At 39.9% G+C, this 18,430-nt stretch overlaps 1 protein-coding gene across 1 annotated transcript in view; it reads right to left on the bottom strand.

The window, feature by feature from the left end:
- Nucleotides 1–18,430, bottom strand: part of nat10 (N-acetyltransferase 10) — a 69,574-nt gene that overhangs the window by 12,469 nt on the left and 38,675 nt on the right. Inside the window, exons 18-22 of the mRNA XM_072592639.1 lie at nucleotides 18,046–18,120; nucleotides 16,041–16,157; nucleotides 11,293–11,426; nucleotides 8,622–8,670; nucleotides 3,419–3,521 (exon numbers count right to left, since the gene is read on the bottom strand). Of these exons, the coding sequence (XP_072448740.1) occupies nucleotides 3,419–3,521; nucleotides 8,622–8,670; nucleotides 11,293–11,426; nucleotides 16,041–16,157; nucleotides 18,046–18,120 (478 nt within the window). The remainder of the gene's footprint in view (nucleotides 1–3,418; nucleotides 3,522–8,621; nucleotides 8,671–11,292; nucleotides 11,427–16,040; nucleotides 16,158–18,045; nucleotides 18,121–18,430) is intronic.

The following is an 18,430-nucleotide window of genomic DNA, read 5'->3' as shown; positions in this document are numbered from 1 at the left end:
CATACCCGGTGAGGACCAGTATAGCAGAGCAGTAGGAATAGATTAGAAGCAGCAGCACAACGACACTATCAGCTCAAAACATCAGAGATCAGTGAGAGAGCGCATACCTGGTGAGAAATAGCGCAGAATAGTGGGAATAGTTTGAAAGCAGAAGAAGTGAGATGAGAGACAGAGCACTCCAGAGATTAGAGAGAGTGTGTGTACTTGCTGCGCAGCAGTGCAGGGGAATAGTTTAAAAGCAGCGCAATGAAGCCAGATATACAGAGTACCAGAGGTTAGTTAGGGAAACAGAATCATTTCTGCAGCTGCAGATGTGACACAACATTGGTGCGTTGCCTCCCAGATTTTATTCAAGTAAGACAGGATTTGTCCAAAGTAGACTAGGAACAGCTGTTAGACAGTAAATCTATAGAACAGTGATCAAAAAAGGTATTGGGAACAGTACCAACATGTTCCCTTTAGGGTTAAATGTAGGAGTGACAAGTCCACATTATCCTGGCTATCTAGGAATATTCAGGACTAGATAAAAAGGAAAAGAGAGACATATAACAGGCACAAAGGGAGAAAAACAACAGAGGCCGAGAGAAGTGTAGAAAATGCAAAGGGGATCTCAACAAAGCAATGAGCAGAACACAGAGGAAGCAAGAGAAAATGCTGGTGGGTAAGGTTTGATTAAGGATAGTCAGCATGGCTTTGTCAGAGGACATGTAGAACAATTTTGGGTGAATTTTTCAAGGTGGTGGACAAGTTTTAATTAAAGATAATGCAGTTGATTTAGTTTACAGAGGAACCTCGATTTTCCAAAGGACACGGACGGGGAGCATTTTGCTCAGTTAATCGAATGCCAGGTAACATAGTTTAAGTTGAGCATTTGGACCTTGTGATCTTGTTCGGATAATTCGAAATTCAGATAATCGAATGTTGGATAATCGAGGTTCCTCTGTATATTGATTTCAGCAAAGCCTTTCATAAAATCCCACATGAGAAACTGATGAAAAAGATAAAAACTCATGGGATCCAGGTCAACTAGTAAGTTGGATCCAAGATTGACTTAATGGTAAGGGAAAAAGAGTGGTTGTAGAAGGCTGTGAGACTGAAAGCTGATGTTCAGTAGCATAACACAGGGATAGTGCTGGATCCCTTACCGTTTGTGGGATTTACAAATGACGTAGGTGAGAATGTTGGAGAGATGAGAAGTAAATTGACAGAAGAACAGAGATTGGCCAAGTGGTTGAGAAGGGAGAGAGTAGATTATAGGATATAAACAGATTGGTCAGATGAGCAGATCAGTGGCAGATAGAACTTAACCCTGATAGATGTGAGATCATTTACTTCGGAAGAACTAACAAGATCAGAGAGTATTCAATGAATGGCAGGACAATAAGAAGCTCAAGCAGGACAGAAGGACACTGGGGTACCTGTCTATGGATCCCTGAAGGTGGCAGACCAGGTTAATAGGGTAGTTAAGAAAGCATATTGGCTTTGTCAATTAAGGCATAGATCATAAAAACATTGCTGTTATGTTGGAGCTTACGTTACGAAGAGGGAGCCCTGACAGAGATGTATAAGATTGAGGGGCACAGACAGAGTAAATAGAAAGTTGCTGTTCTCCTTGGTGGAAAGTTCAATATCAAGGAGGCTGGAGATTTAGAGGGGATTTGAGGAAATTTGTATTTTTTTTCCCCCACTCAGAAATAGCACAGACTTGAACTATATAATTCTATGAGGGGGTGGTGGGAGTCTGGAATGCACTGTCTAAGATGGCAATTGACATGGGAAATCTGACAATCTTTAACAAATACTTGGTTGAGCATAACATTCAAGGCAATGGGAAAGTAGGATGGTATAGGTGATGGTAGATTTTTTGACAGTGTAGACTTGATGGGCTGAAGACCCTCTTCTATACTGTATGATTCTAAGAGTGGGAGAAAGAAAAAATGGGCTGGCTCAGTAACAAGGTGCCCTATGACACATTGTACAGAAACAGAGACTTCTTTTTTGAAAGTGAGAAGAATTCAGAAGGTCAGTAAGTGTGCATATTTCTTTCCGGTAGAAGCGGGTCATTCAGGGAGATAAGCCTATCAAAGAAGCAGTGCTGTTTTGCAGTCTCCAAGACAATCAGGGCAGAAGAAAATAAATCTTGAGTACGTTAATGTCAGTAAGAGAAAGCTTCAGAATCAGAAGGCCCTAGAAGTTGTGTTTAAGGACTCAGTATTAAGAAATGAGTGCCGTGTTAGCAGTTTGTTTAAGGATTTCATGAAGAGACATTAACTCAGGACATTAGTATTGAGTGAATGCAGATATTTGCCAAATAGCATTAGAATACAGCTGTTAACTGAAAAAGGAGCATTGAAGTACGAAAGGTTGATCTTTCACTGAAGTTTGAGTATGTGTAAGGCTGTTGTTGACAGTAAACGGTTTGAAAGTTTATTTCTGATTTTTGTAAGACAACAGTTTCTGGATAAGGTAAAATACCTTGTTTTTTTTTCCATTTTGTGTGTAATAACCTTTCATAGTCCATTTTTTAAAAAAAGGATGTTGTCAGTTTCTTGTGAATGCAATCAGTGATTAGTTTCCATGAAAAACAAATTGCAAAACTTATCATTTTACAAGCCAGGTCTTCTCTGGATCAGACTCATCCAGTATTACCATTAGCTGGGGTCATAACTATGGGGAGTAATTTCTGGATTACTGGGGAACCACAGGAATAGCCAAATAACTGAGATTTCATGCAAGGCTGAAGAAAGAGTGTAGGAGGGAGACTTCAAAGTCCTGAAGCATCAGGACTAGATGGATAGGTTATCCGAGGAGGAGGGTTACCTAGTGTTAAGATTAGAGTGGTGCTGGAAAAACACAGCAGGTCAGGCAGCATCAGAGGAGCAGGAAAATCTTGAGGACTGCAGATGGGGCTAGCACAAGGAAACAATAGAGATGAGAAACAAGACTGGGAGAGAGAAACATTTCAACATTAAAAAATAACTCAAGTTTGTTGTCTATGCAGGTAACTGCACATGGCATATTTAATAAAGGCACTGAGCTATGGTTAACCCTAACCCTGTCACAGTTGCCAAAATAGGACTATCAACTGGAACAATAACAGAACTGCCTCAGAGTAGAAGATCAGAAATTTAGTATTGTTGGCTACATGGTGTTCAGCAAAGATAGAGAACTAAAAGTTGAGGGCAATGGCGGTTTTGATTGAAGAAATTATTATAGCATTAGAGAGGGACAATGTAATATGGAGCCGAAAACAGAATTCATTTAAATAGAATTACGCAATAGAGGAACTATTAAGATAATAGCCTCCTGCTGCGTTGTGCCATACATGGTCATAGCTAATAAAAATAATGGGAAACACTGGTGTGCAAAAGAAAGAGTCTTCATTTTGAATGCTTTGTTTCACAGGGCTGGATTATACCTGACCAGAAGGCAAACAGCCAATTTTCCTCTGTAGATTCCACATCCTCCTCTGCATTCAGTCTCTTCAACATGATACAGGAATGTTCACCAGTGAGCTCATTCTGCAGTTAACACAAAGGCTTTAGTCCAAGTTAATTAATGCACTGAAACAGACACAACATAGATTACTTCACCTGAAAAATCAAATACAAATCTAGCACAGTCTTCTTTCCTAATACATAGGAACTTATGGCAAAACTGAGAGGGCTGACACAGAGACAAAAAAAAAACTGTAGATGCTGGAATCCAAAGTAGACGGGCAGGAGGCCGCAAGAACACAGCAAGCCAGGCAGCATCAGGACAGAGTCAAACCAAGTAACAACCCCACATTGACATATTCCTCTGGGCTGGTCAGGACAACCACAACCTTGACATCTATCTGACAATGTAGAAAATCATCTGTCCATGCCCAGTCCACACAAAACAAGGCAAATTCAATTTGGCTGATTACTTGTCCATCAGTTTACTCTTGAGCAATCAAGTGATGTAATATGTCATTAACAGTGCTATCAAGTATTCCCAACACAGCATTAATGAGCAAATTACTTCTGAGTTCAGTTTCAATCACAACCATTCAGCTGCAGACTTCATTGTAACCTTTTCTGAGGAATTCCGACAGAGATCTCCTGAAGGTGAAATAATTAGTCTCCAAACATCCAGTGAAGAATTGATCCCCTGAACATTCTAGGAGTTATCATTGATAGTAACCTTGGTCAAAACATTGAGGTGAAACTGACTGCTGTTGAAATCAAGACAACACCGCAAACGTTTTATTAACCGGCACTTATGGGATCAGGAACATACTGGTTGATCAAATATTCTGGTTCATCAAGCAGTCCACATAATCAATGTAAAAACACACACTAATTAACAGAAACCTAATGCAGGGGGTATACAAATCATTATTTTACTATATTCACAGCATAAATCAGAAATAAAAATGCAACTTTGCCTTAAATAAAACTTACCATCAGCGAACATTGTCACTCATACCCTCAAATAACCACTCAATATTGCGAAGGTCGCAACAATACAGTGAACTTCCAGTATTTGAGGCATATAACTTTTGCCATTTTATTGATTGTGCCGGTTAAAACAAAGTTTGCTATATTTGAGACAAAAATAGAAATGACTGGAAAAGCTCAGCAGGTCTGAAAGCATCTGTGAAGAGAAATCAGAGTTAATGTTTCAGGCCAAGTGACCCTTCCTCAGAACCGATGTGAGCTAAGAAAATGTTGGTTTATGTGAGGAAGATAGGGTGGAGAATGGGGGTAAAGATTAACTAGGTGGGGACAGAGCCCAAAGAGACAGAAGAACAGTTGGACAGACAAAAGAATAGGTAACGATCTGGCAAGGAGGGTGAATGGCTATTAATGGGGACTGTTCGTGGTGAACAACGGGTTGTGTGTAATAGTAGACCATGTGACAAGAAGGCCGGGTTTATGGGAGTTAGGGCAAAGACATGGAAGACTTCAACCTTAAAGTTAATGAACTCAATATTGAGTCCAAAAGGCTGCAGGATCCCCAAAGAGAAAATGAGGCACGGTTCTTCCAGCTTGCGCTGAGCTTCGCTAGAGCACTGCAACAAACCGAAGACCTTGTTGGCCAGGGAACATGGAGGTGTGTCGACATGACAGGCAACAGCAAGGTCAGGGTCTTTTTTGCTGTGTTTGCTTGAGAAAGCCATTGAGGAGTGCTCCCAAAATGGAAATGAATAGAAATCCAAGGAACAATTCTTCACAAGTTGAATGATACCTAGCACAAAAAAAGGTGGTTGGGCACTAATTATCTCAGCTCCAGGACATCTCTATAGAAGTTTCTCAAAATACTGTTAAAGGCCTAACAATTTTCAACTGCTTCATCTCAAGGGTGTTCCCTGTATCATAAAGTCAGAGCAGGGACTTTCACCAATTGCACAATATTTAGCACCATTCATGATTCCTCAAATACTGAGGCAGCTCAAGTTCATAATCAGCAAAACTTGGAGATATTTTCCTGTTTAGAGATGTCATTACACACCTCCAGAATGGGTGGAACCACACCCACGCTTGTGCTGATGTTGCAAGTAAAGCAAATTCAAAGCAAAGACAAACTCCAACATCAGAGAATCTATTTTCTCAGACACTCAACATCATTGCTATAACAAAATCCCATGCTGTCAAAATCCTGACAATGTCCATTGAAAGAAACGGAACTGGATTAGTCATTTAAATACTGGAAATTCTGTGGCATGTAACGCACTGGTTCCCCAAAGCCAGTCCACTACCTCCAAAGCACAAAAAAAAGAATGTGACGGAATCGAGTCCTTTTGCCTGGGTGTTTGCAGCCATCACAATTCTTGAGAAACTCAATTCCACTCAGCACAAAGTAGCTCTCTCAATTGACACCATCCTCTTCAACATTCACTCCCCTTCACCATAGATACAGTGGCAGTTGTGTGCACCACAAGAAAGATATATTGCAGCCACATTGCCTTCAATAACATTTTCCAAACCTGCAACCCTACCAACTTCGGCAAGGCAGACATATAGGGACACGGACATCTGTAAGTTCCCTTCAAGCTACACACCATTCTGACTTGGAAATATATTATCAGTTCAACATCCCTGGTCAAAATCCTGGAAACGGTTCCTGAACAGCACCCTGGCTTATTTTTTACCACATGGACTGTAGCAGTTTTGGTCTCCTCATCTTGCTATCGAGTCTAGCCAAGGTTTACCAGACTGATTCTCAGGATCAGGACTGACATATGAGCAAAGACTGGATTGACTGGGCTTGTACTTGCTGGAACTTGGAAGGATGAAGGGGGGGATCTCATAGAAACATAAAATCCTGATGGGACGGGACTGGACAGGCTAGATGCGGGAAGTCCAGAACAAGTCACAGTCCAAGCATATACGGTAAGCCATTCAGGACTGAGATGACGAAGAAATTCTTGACTCGGAGCTATGGACCTGTGGAATTCTCATCCACAGGAAGCAGTTGGACCCAATTTATTCAATATATTCAAGAAGGAGTTGGACGTAGTCCTTGCAGCAAAAAGGATCAAGGGGCATGAGGAGAGGGTAGGAATAGGATATTGAGATTACATGATCAGCCATGATCGTATTGAATGGTGGTATAAGCTCGAAGGGCCAAATGGCCTACTCCTGCACCCTATTTTCTAGGTTTCTCTGTTTTAACCACCACCTTAAGGGCGACTAAGATGAGTAATAATTGCTCTCATCAACAACATTCGCATCTTAAAAAAGATTTTTCACAGTTTCAATCCTTTCAAATGCTGGATTTGAAATGTCCAATGGCTTCTGAAAGCATGAAAAGCAGCAGAGTGTTCCCCCCTTCCCCCCAGCATACACATTGTTTGGCTAATAATTGATGCAAGATGAGGCAAATACAGTCTGCCAATTGTGATACTGTTGTAATGTGTGAGGAGATTTTTCCTTTGGGGGTTTATGTAATTATTGTTGGGTTATAGCCAGTCAAAAAAAAAACCAGAACAATTGACTAACAACTATTACCCATATTTTGGGACTTGCTTACATCTCCACCTCCTAATTTAAGTCAACCTCCAATCTCTTCCTTCTCCCCGGACAAGACATCATTATCAATAATTAGACTTTCTCTTTTGGCAAGGCTTTGCTTCATGTTTGCCTTTTGGTTATCCAAAGAGGGGTGAAAAAAACCAATAAAGTTATCCCCATCCCTAAGCATCACGACCTTCTGCTCTCAGTCTGTATTTTCAAAGTTCTGTTACATCATAATCACTTCCATCGTATCAACAACTCTTTCAGTAATGTCATTCATAATTTAAAGTCATGTCTGTCACAAACTATCTCACTCCAAACCCCAGATTCTCAAACTCTTCCACAGTCTCTTACACTGGTACTTATGATCTCCCAATCTTTTATCTCTCTCCTTCCCCTCAGGTTGAATATGTCCTCACATTCCCTCATCATGGACATTTGCCTGACTCCTGCTCCTGGGAGACTTTAGAAGATACTTGAATGAACAGCAAGTATTAATTTCCTTTTCTACTAAGCTTTAACGATTGATGCAATTGTTATTGGAGAGAATTAATATCTATGGAACGTCAAAGATACATGATTATTTATGGAACCACACACGGGTATTATGAATAATATTGTGTCGGTGTGTGATTTAGACACATATTTAAACATATATATCTTTAGTACGTCAGCTGTACAGCTCTTAATAATGAATGGTACATATGACTTAAAATTATTTTGGCATTTAACAGATTACAAATCAACAAACTAATTGATGAAGGTGATTAACCATATCAAATCTATGATGCCCACTTGCCAAACTCAGTCATCTCAATCTCTTGAAGTACACCTTAATTTGAAACGAGGGTTCATTAAGATCTGACACATATTACCATAAAAACTGTATGACCTGCAAGACTTGCTTTTGCAGACTATTAGCATTGTTTTTAAATGTTAGTAAAACTTTCATTCTGGTCAGATGCTTGGCTTCCCCTGGTTAAAACAAACTTTATTCATTACGAGTACAATTTCTGATTTAATCAGTGCTGCTGATTATAGGAAGTTACTTTTTCAATGAAATAGTTCTCGGAATTGGTAAATACTACCTCTTCCAAAAGTGAACTGTGGTGAGGAGGATTTGCTTTACGATCTTCACTACATACAAAATCTAATGTGACCACATGAGGGCAGTCGTTTATTTTAAAGATCGGCAATCTCAAAAACATCTTTCTCCCACCCATCATTGAGTACAAAATCCCCATACCATTTCTTTGGATCAGATGGGACTTCAACCTGGGTCTTCGAGCTCATAGACAGGGACTCTTCCACTGCCCCACAAGAGTCCCATCCAATCACAGTATACTAGATTACCACTAGTCCAAACCAGCAAGGAGCCAGCACCCCTGAAATCAGGGATTTACCATGAAATGAATTTGGTCGAGAGATACACCAAATCAACATGTTTTTACTTTGGTGCTGTTTCAATTGGACAATACAGTGCTGTGCAATTTGCTTAGACAGTAATTCGCTCGATGTATTGTATATTAAGTCAAATACAACCTAAAACATTCTCTTCTCCACCTTGATTACTTTGTACAGACTAAAAGCATTCAAGTCCATAGATTATACTAAAAATTGTGAAATTAAGTAACTTACAGATGTCTGTCTTAGATATACTGGAACATATCCAGCTTTCTTCCAGAACCTTAAAAAAAAAACAAAAGTGCAGCTTTGAGAATGGGTTTGCTGGGAAATCACTTTGGTAGAAAAAGTTTAAATCCACTTCAGACCCGTTCCGGAGGACATTTTGGTACTTTAATTTGATAAAAAAAAGATTACTTCAGTACACATCAGTAACAATGACACCTTGCAACAGTAGCCAGGTGGACAAAACTTCCACAGCGGACAGCCTAAATGCTCAGCTTTTCGCTACAGACGTGATTTACAAGATTGAGTCACTGTCACATTTCAAACAGCAGAATGGTAGACACAGATAACTATTTCAACAATCCAAACAATCCTTTAATTCTGATATATTCTCTGGGATAGGAATAGCTCTACTTTCCCTCTCCATCCAAAATGCCAGGTTTCAGTTATTCAAACACAGAACATTACAGCGCAGTACAGGACCTTCGGCCCTTGACATTTCGCCGACCTGACCTTCAACCAATCTGAAGCCTATCTATCCTACAGTATTCCATTTTCACCCATATGGAAAGCTGAAGTCTGGGATTCCTCAAAAGGCCACATGGTCTTGAGGCATGAGACTAGCAATAGACAATTTTATGTGATTAAGCAGAATAAACTCTGCAATGTACAAACAGCAATCAAATGTCAATCCATTTGAAACCATTTAGAAATTGGAAGCCTTTAAGTTCCTCTAGTTCAGAGGACCTGAGACCTATGTTGGACAAACTCAAAGTTCTATTTATTTTATTATTTCAATGTAATTATACTATTGAGATACTTACAATGTTCTTTACGAATATGACCTGGGTCATTAGCAGTATTGTCTAACAAATACCAAATCTCAAGAAGTGATAGCCTCCAAAACAAACTTGTTCTCATCACCCAGCCTTTGAATAATAATTGAAAAGCATTTGCAGATTTTGAAAGCTGAAAATTAGTGTGCCCAAGAGAGTTGGTTGGAATACTTACTGTGTTAACTGTTCAGGTCTGGTAACAGACAGCTTTGGAGCAACAGCTTAATAGTCAGTCTAAATGCCAAGTTTTCCAGATGGGACCTATTTCTGTACAAACTGTAAATACTTTAGCCACAGCACTATTACAAGGCAACAGGGGATCTGCCTTTCATTTCGCAACACCTGCAATTACAAATATTCTAAGCTCTAACCAGAACCCTAAGTTAAACATGCCAGGAAAGTTGAATAAACAACTAAACAACAGAAATTTTTGGAAGGATTTACATCAGTTTCTTCGGCGTTTGAAAAGAGACTAACATCTCAAAACGTAATTCTGTCAAGGGTTTCTGTGATATTTTCCGAGATGACTTCTCCTCGTACCCTTTGGCATTTGTTACCTCTGTATATGTGGTACGAGCTAACAGTTGTTTGAGGTAGCTTACTACCAGCAGTCCTCCTTTATCTTTGGCCTGTCTAATGATTAGTGGTAGATAATATGCCAGAGTAGGGTATTACAGAAAACCACTTCTTCAATAACACAAATTGTTACCATGCAGTAAACCTAAGTACAACTCCTAAGACCTTAGAAAGTTGTACAAATTCATCAGCTCCAGCATTTCCTTGAAGTTTCTTTGTGGCTGGGCAGGTCTGACAGGCTCGTGCATCGTCCAGAAGTCAATGCCATGATCAGTGTGCCAATGCTGATTGCCATATGCACAGGGGACATTGATCAGCTTGCTCTGAAAACTAGAAGAGAGCTCTTTGCCTCCACCCTCAAAAGATATTTTCTAATTATCTTGTTTAGAGATGTTATTACACTGCAACAGGTCGGACTTGAAACTGGGCCTCCTGGCTACCACTGTGCAAAAAGAGCCCCCTCCACCAACAGATTGAGAGGGGCATCGATAGAGTGGGTGCAGCCAATGTGATATGAAGATTAATCCCTTCAAAAACATTACTTACAGAATAGTTTCTTCCCAAAGTAGAATTCCTTTTTTGTTTTACAAATTCTAGCAGATCAGTCTCCATCTACCAGCAGTTATCAACTTAAATCATTTTATATCTATTTTCATATCTTCGATTCCGCAATAACACATATGATCAAATTAACAGAGGACTTCAAATACTTGCTCAATGATTCCCAAGAGCAGGTTCCAGATTTTGCCCATGCTCAACTGAATATAGTCCAGAGTCGGCACCGGAAAAACACAGCAAGCAAGGCAGCATCCGAGGAGCAGGTGAATCGACGTTTCCGGCATGAAGAAGGGCTTATGCCCGAAACGTCGATTCTCCTGCTCCTCAGATGCTGCCTTGCTTGCTGTGTTTTTCCGGTGCCGCATTTTTCGACTCCGGTACTCCGGCATCTGCAGTCCTCACTTTCTCCTAACTGAATACAGTCCAGAGAAAGCAAGCAGTTTTCTCTAGCAAGGATGACTCTGTATGCAAGGTTATGACTGCACAAGAAAATTTGGGAAGATTTCAATGAACAATTATTAAGAGAAGTACAGCTTATGCTGGATCAAGCTAGTAATTCCTAGACGAAGATCAAACAGGAAACATTCTTCTATTTCTGAAAGTTCAATTCCATAACCACCCAAAAAACGTTCACCACTATTAATAAAATACAACCAGTAATTGATTAGTCATAAAATATTTTAAAACATTGAACAAGCATTGTAACTTACTTGAGAAGCTGGGATGTGAGGCCATATGATACTCCAAGATAGTCAAGCTTTTCTGGAGGGCGTTCACTGAGTTTCAGCAGCAACGGTGGCAAGTCTTTGCGTGGAGCCAACACCTCATCTAGTAAACCTACAGCCTGAATAAAAGAGGTATTTTACTACACGAGAAATCAGGGGATTTTACCCTTCATACCCATTCAGAAAACAACATTGCTATGGAGCATACGGCTACACAGCCTGAAAGAAAATTACATATCCCAGCAGTTTAAATAAGTCTCCTTGTGTAAAATCAATGGTGAACATGAATATCTTACAAATCAACATCTTTATCTAAACCATGATGTTTTGAATGGGAGTCAAAATGCCCACACAACAGGGTGAACAAAAACAGAATTAAAAATAGAAATTGCTGGAAAATCTCAGCCAGTCTGGCAACATGTGTGAGAAAAGCAGAGGTAATGTTTCGGGTCCAGTGACTCTTCTTCAGAACTGCAAGATGACAAGACATCATGGTGCTTCACTGATCAATGTCAGGAACATGATCTAAAGTCAGTAGGAAATTGCCCACAACTAAGAAACAAGGCTTGCTTGTGGCGCTAAAGAAGATTTACCTGGGGAAAAAATGAATTCTGGAACAAAAAAATAACTAATTTAACAAATTTGTTATATAAAGGAACAGGACCAGGAATAGGCTATTCACTCTGCAGTATGTTAGTGGTGATCTTCCTAAACTCCACGTTCCCACACTATCTTCCAAACTCTTAATTCCCTCAGTATCCAAAAAAAGTCAATCTCTGACAAACATATTCAATGACTGAACACTCTCAGCTTTCTGCTGTGAACAAAGATTTCCAACTCTTTGGGTAAAGAAATATACCCTCAAATAGTCATAAATAGTCACTTTTTTATTCCAAAACTGTGGAATTCTAGACTCCATCATGAGAGGAAACATCTTCCCTTGGTCAAATCCCCCAAAACTATTACTGTGCTTCAATTAAATAACCTCTCATTCTTGCAATGCAAAGGATGATTTTTCTCACAACTGCGTAAGATAATTTGCTCCTGCCAAGAATCTTTCCAGTGAAATTTTGCTTCACATTAAGATCATAGGTATGATCTCAGGAACACCTATACAATTGTCCGGAGGCTTATTTATTATATTTCAATGCCTTTGCAATAAAGACAGACATCCCATTTGCTTTTCTAATTGTTTGATGTCCTCAACGGTCCTTCGGAATGCCAACATTCTCTATTTTATCTATGTAAGTAGGAAGTTAAAACACTTTTCCACAAAAATATCATCTGCCAAGTCCACTTCACCTGTGTCACCCTTCTAAGTTAGAGATAGATCATTTCACCATCAGTAACTTACACTGATTCATGCACTTAACAGCCTGCCAATTCTAAAGTCCTGCTTATTCCTATTTGCTGTTTTCTATCCATTTCCCAATCCTAAATCATGAATGCTAATTTTGGGTAATGAACTCTTGTTCAATTTAATTCCAGCAACTCAGAATTCCTCTGCCCTCTTCATAGCATCAGAACTTCTTCCCTCCTGCTTGTCAATTCTTCTGCTCAATACTTCACTCCTTGACCCCTTGCTGTTGCTTTGCTCACGGCCTTCCTCCCACTCATCACCTCCCTCCTTGACCCTGATGCACATTGACACCCAGTCCCTGTCATCCCCATCCTCGTTCCGACTGCTGGCTTCTCCCACTCACTTCCCTCCCAATTTGCTAATTCCATAGAATCGCAGAAAAGTTACAGCACAGAAAGACCTCATTTATCCATCATGTCTGCGGCAGCTGAATAAAATCACAGGAACATAAGGAGGCCATTCGGCCCTCAGCTGTTCAATGAGATCATGACCACCTCTGGTTTAACTCCATATACCTGTCTTTGGCCCATATCTCTCATTACCTTCGCTAAAAAATATTTACCTAACTCAGATTCAAACTTAACAACTGATCCAGCAACCATTGTCACGAGTGAGAGAGTTTTCCAAACAGCTACCACCCTTTGGGGGCGGCACAGTGGTTAAAACGGCTGCCTCACAGCACCAGGAACCTGGATTCGATTTCATCCTCAGGCTACAGCGTGGAGTTTGCACATTCTGCAAGAGTCTGTGTGGAAGTCCTCCGGGTGCTCCACTTTCCTTCCACAGTCCAAAAGATGAGCAGGTTAGGTGGATTAGCCATGGTCCATAGCCTTGCTGGTGCAGGTCCATGCTTCTTTTAAATGGGTTTTCTGTCTCAACCAAACAAAGCATCGAAACCCAAACACACACACCTTCAGTGAAAAAGATTTTCTTCATATCCACTCTAATTCTTCTACCAATTATATTAAATCTGTATCCCTTCGCAACTGACCTTTTCTTATCCACTCGATCCAAACCCCTCATAATTTTGAGTACTTCAATTAAGTCGCCCTTGGCCTGCTCTGTTCTAAGCTAAACAACCCTACCCAAAACCCTTTCCGCTTGCCTGCAAATTCCAAGGCCTGGCAACATTGTTGTAAATCTCTTCTGCACTCTCTCCAGAGCAATTATGTTCTTCTAGAACCGTACATGAAATTCAAAGTATTTGGTGTGGATTGGAAAATTATCCCCAGAATATCCTCCCTAGTTTCTTCTAGCAACCTAGGATCTAATTCATCCAGTCTGGTGAATTGTCCACTTTAAAGAAAGTTAATCCCTCTAGTATTTCCCTTTTCATTATGCTTATCTAATCTAATTTTTCATTCTCCTCCTCATTAATTGGTGCAACTGAATCATCCTTTCCCTTGGTGAAGACAGAGAGGAAATACAAAATGAGAACCCTGTTCACATCCTCTGCACCGATACGTCAGGTTATTCCTCTGATCAGCTCTATCCTTTGCTTAGTCATCTTCTTGCAGTTTGGATAATTTTCAAGTCAACCATTCAGAGATGTTATCATACACCCGGAGAGCTAGTGGGACTTGAACCCAGCCTCCTGGGTCAGAGGTCACGATACCACCACTGCACCACAAGAGCTCCTACTGATGAAATATCTTAGGGTTTTGTTACTTCTGATCAATTGATATTTTTCATAGCTTCTTCTTGCCATCCCAATTTCCTTTTTCACTTTAAGCCCGTACTTTCCAGACTTCTTTAAGCTTTGGAAAATAGGATTTTTGAGATGTCATAAGCTTTTACTTTATTCTGGATAACCAGGGGCCTCCAGATTTGGCAGTATCACCCTTTTCCTTTGTGGAGACACTGTGCCCTTGGAATCTCACTTTTGAATGATTTCCATTCATCTCCTATTGAATTTCATCAAGTTACCAGTTCACTTCTACCAGATCATCTCTCCACTTCGTAAAGTTTGTCTTCTCCCAATTTAAAACTTGTATCTCTATTCCATCTTTGCTCCTTTCCACAATTATACTAAATCTACTAAATGGTCGGTATGCCAGACTTGAGCTTGGGATCCCGAGAAGTGCTTAGATTCTCTCTACAGCTTTGCTGCTTTGGCCTCTCGTTTATCTTATTCAGCTTTAGCTTCTTTATGATCGCAACCTCCAAAATGATCACCCACTTCTATCTCATCCACCTGCTTCATTTCCAAAGTCTAAACCTAGAATTATACCCTTTTCTGGGCTTACTGACTGACTACTAAGTTTGCTTGAATGCAGTTCGAGAATTTTATGCCTCCTGTGCTTGCATACTGTTTGTATACCAATTGATATTTAGGTATTTGAAGTCCCCAACTATTACTATCTACAGTTTTTCACTCAGGCATTTACCAATACCTTTACACCTACAAATCTTGCCTACTATCTGGAAGTCTGCAGTACAGACTTGGCAACGTTTGTTTTATTTTTAAGAGCTTGACCTGCACAGTATAATTTGATGGTCCTTTCAGTATTTCATCCCCCTTTTAAATTCTTGAATCAATGACACTACCTTCTGGCATTTCTTTAATTCCCCTTCTGAATGGTGCCTAAAAGCCACAATCTAGAAATGCTGAGCTGACATTCAAGAACTACGTTGTGCCAAGTTAGCAGTGATACAATTGCAAACAAAGGCTTAGGAGAGATATAGCAAGCCAGTTGCAAGGAAAGCCTGAGAGAAGCCAAGTGGATACCAGGGGATCACATTCAAGCAGAAAAATGAAGGCTGGTTCAAACACATCCCACAATACTGAGAGACACACTTGCGACAGAGCATAGCATTCTAATTCCATTGCAGGAATATGGTTTGGGCCATGATTCATGCCCTCATTATTGACTCATCAGAGGAGAGCTTGTGACTCAAGTTATTCATTCTGCAGCTCCATTGGTGTACCAACCCATGGTTTGGCAATCTCAGATTTAATGTCAGAATATTGTTAGAGCACACTGATTGGCTCACAGCAATGACTCTCCTATACATTGTATTAGTCCACAGCAATTTCTCTAACATTCTACATAATCTGGACAAAATGGGATGGGGTCTACGCTAATGGAGCTGCTGCAATGCTAGAAAGAATAATTAAATTCCACTGCGTCTCTCACCACTTGAACATGGATGCTGCCAAAAACAGCTGATCTTTCTGGCCTTAAAAAAAATCATTTACAAGAACACATGATGGAACAGTTCATTTCATGTCTCGGGATTATAAACTTGTTGGCAATTGTCACTGAAGAGCCTCCCTCTACCCGACACAAAACTATTATGAGCATTCATCAGCATTTCATAGACAGTCTCAATTCTCTAGCCATCTGCAATAGTAAATTCAAACATTACATACCTCACTGCCAACGGTGGTTATCTCTGTGGGCTTATGGCTTTCTTGCTCCTCTAAACATGGGAATTTCCCTTCATAGTACATTTGCAGCAACTGCATTGCCCGGCTTCCATATCCCATCTAGACACAAACAAAAAAGTAAGGAACAACAGACTTTGATGGATTATTATATATAGTACTTAAAATTTGATTGCAATTCATGCTTAGAAGTTTTTTGCCCACCGCAGTATATCAAAAACTGTATAATTTACACTTGCATTAAATTTGAACAGTCAAGTAAAATTGAGTTCTCCTGCTTTACTGCTGAAAGTTTTAATTTAATTGAATATCTGAAGGCTCAACACAATTAGTGAAGGCACACTTTCCTCATATAAATGAACTGGTAACTCATGTGGAAGAAGTCCTCCTCTGGCTGAATGGGTTTAAAACCATGACTGTGAATCATGGTGGGTTATACATACCAGTTTAAATACCACCCTTACAACCACAAGGAAAACAGGTGACTGTAACTTTGAGGTCAGCAGTAAATCAACCATGCTTGTCAATGACTTCAAAGAAAGCTACAAGAGAGATCTGGCAACTTCATTTTGGAAGGTCAAATTTGAATGCAGATCACAGTATTCTTGGTAGTGTGGAGGAATAGTGGGATCTCGGGTTCCACATTCAGAAATCCCTCAAAGTTGCCATCCAAGGTGATAAGGTTGTTGGGAAGGCATATGGTGTGTTGGTTTTCATTAGCAAGGGGATTGAGTTTAACAGCCGTGAGGTTATGCTTCAGCTCTATAAAACCCTGGTTAGACCACACTTGGAATACTGTGTTCAGTTCTGGTTGCCTCATTCTCTGAAGGATGTGGAAACTTTAGAGAAGACGCAGAGGAGATTTACCAGAAAACTGCCTGGACTGGAGGGCAGGTCTTATGAAGAAAGGCTGAGAAAAGCCCTCGCTCCCTCATTGGAGCAAAAATGATGAGAGGTGACTTGATAGAGGTGTACAAGATGATGAGAGGCATAGATAGTGGATAGGCAGAGACTTTTTCCCAGAAATTCTCAGCAATTTGGTTGTCATTGCTACTGCAAACCTGGCCACTCACTCTGATCTCTAGAGAGAGACTGGGACAAATTTGAACTTAGCAACATAAAATTAACCAGGGATGTAGAAAGCATTTTGAAATCAGAATCTATGCAGTGTGATAGAAGCACAAACATACTTATTTATAAATATTAAATTACATGATAAGAACTACAAAGACAAGTGTACTTTACGCTCTGTGAGCATAATACTTGATTTTGAAAGAGAGACAAAACAAGCGATTTGCCAAGAAGACAAGTGGACACCGGTGGAACAAATTCAAGGGAGAGAATTAGAGGCTGTTTCCATCACATCCCACGATACCAAGATATACTCTTGTAGCAGAATATGCCTGGATAGTTTTACGTTGCTAAGTCAAAATCTGTCCTCATCTCTATAGAGATCAGTGAGAGTGACCAGATTTGCAGTAGCAATGACAACCAAATTGCAGAGAATTTCCATCTTTGCATATGTGCAGTTAAACATGGAAATCTAAGAAGTATGATTAGTAATTCAATAGTTTTCCAGTTTGCTCACAAGAATGTGGTTTGGGCCATGATTCAGTCCCACATCATTGACTGCTAATAGGGTGAACCCTTAACTCTCATTATCTGTTCTGCAGCTCTGTTGTGTTAATAAGGGTTAAATTTAAACAGTTCTGATAGTCGATAGTATGTATAACCCACTATGATGCTCAATCATGTTTCTGATATTGCAATTAATCCCATCCTGCCAAAAGCAAAACCCCAAACTCAATTTCAAGGTAGCAACTTTTCAGCACAAAAGCAAATTTACTTTCAAAAATAAATGTTGCATTCATATTCAGTTAGCATCGCTTATTAGTTATTACATAGCTGCTGATTTGAGAGTAGTGCATGACTATATAAATCAGCATATTTTAATATTCTTCCTTTAAAAGGACAAAGACTTTTGTTTTACCCTTTGGCAATCTGGGTGGACTGCAATTCGGACAATGCGCCCTCCAGACAAGCTTCCAAAGTCTGGATCCTGAAACTAAATTTGAAAAAGTACTCAGTTAATTACAACAACTAAGAGATCCACAGAGAAGACAAATCAGTTAGTTAAAGTTAAAATTACCTCCATTTTTGAATATCACATCTACATCTTCTAATAGATAACACAAGTTTCAAAATAAATTAAAGGGTAAAGACAATATGTTGCCAGAGCAAAACGTCTATCCCCTCCCCAACTGCTGTACCAAGGCCAACATGAAAACTGCTCGTTTGTTAATGCAGAACAAAATCAGGACTAGCTTGACTGAGATAATCTCCATGTTAACATATTTGCAACCTGCGAAGGATAT

The sequence above is a fragment of the Chiloscyllium punctatum genome, chromosome 22 (assembly GCF_047496795.1).
Source record: "Chiloscyllium punctatum isolate Juve2018m chromosome 22, sChiPun1.3, whole genome shotgun sequence".
Lineage (NCBI taxonomy): Eukaryota > Metazoa > Chordata > Chondrichthyes > Orectolobiformes > Hemiscylliidae > Chiloscyllium > Chiloscyllium punctatum.
This window is presented reverse-complemented; position numbering and strand designations above follow the sequence as displayed.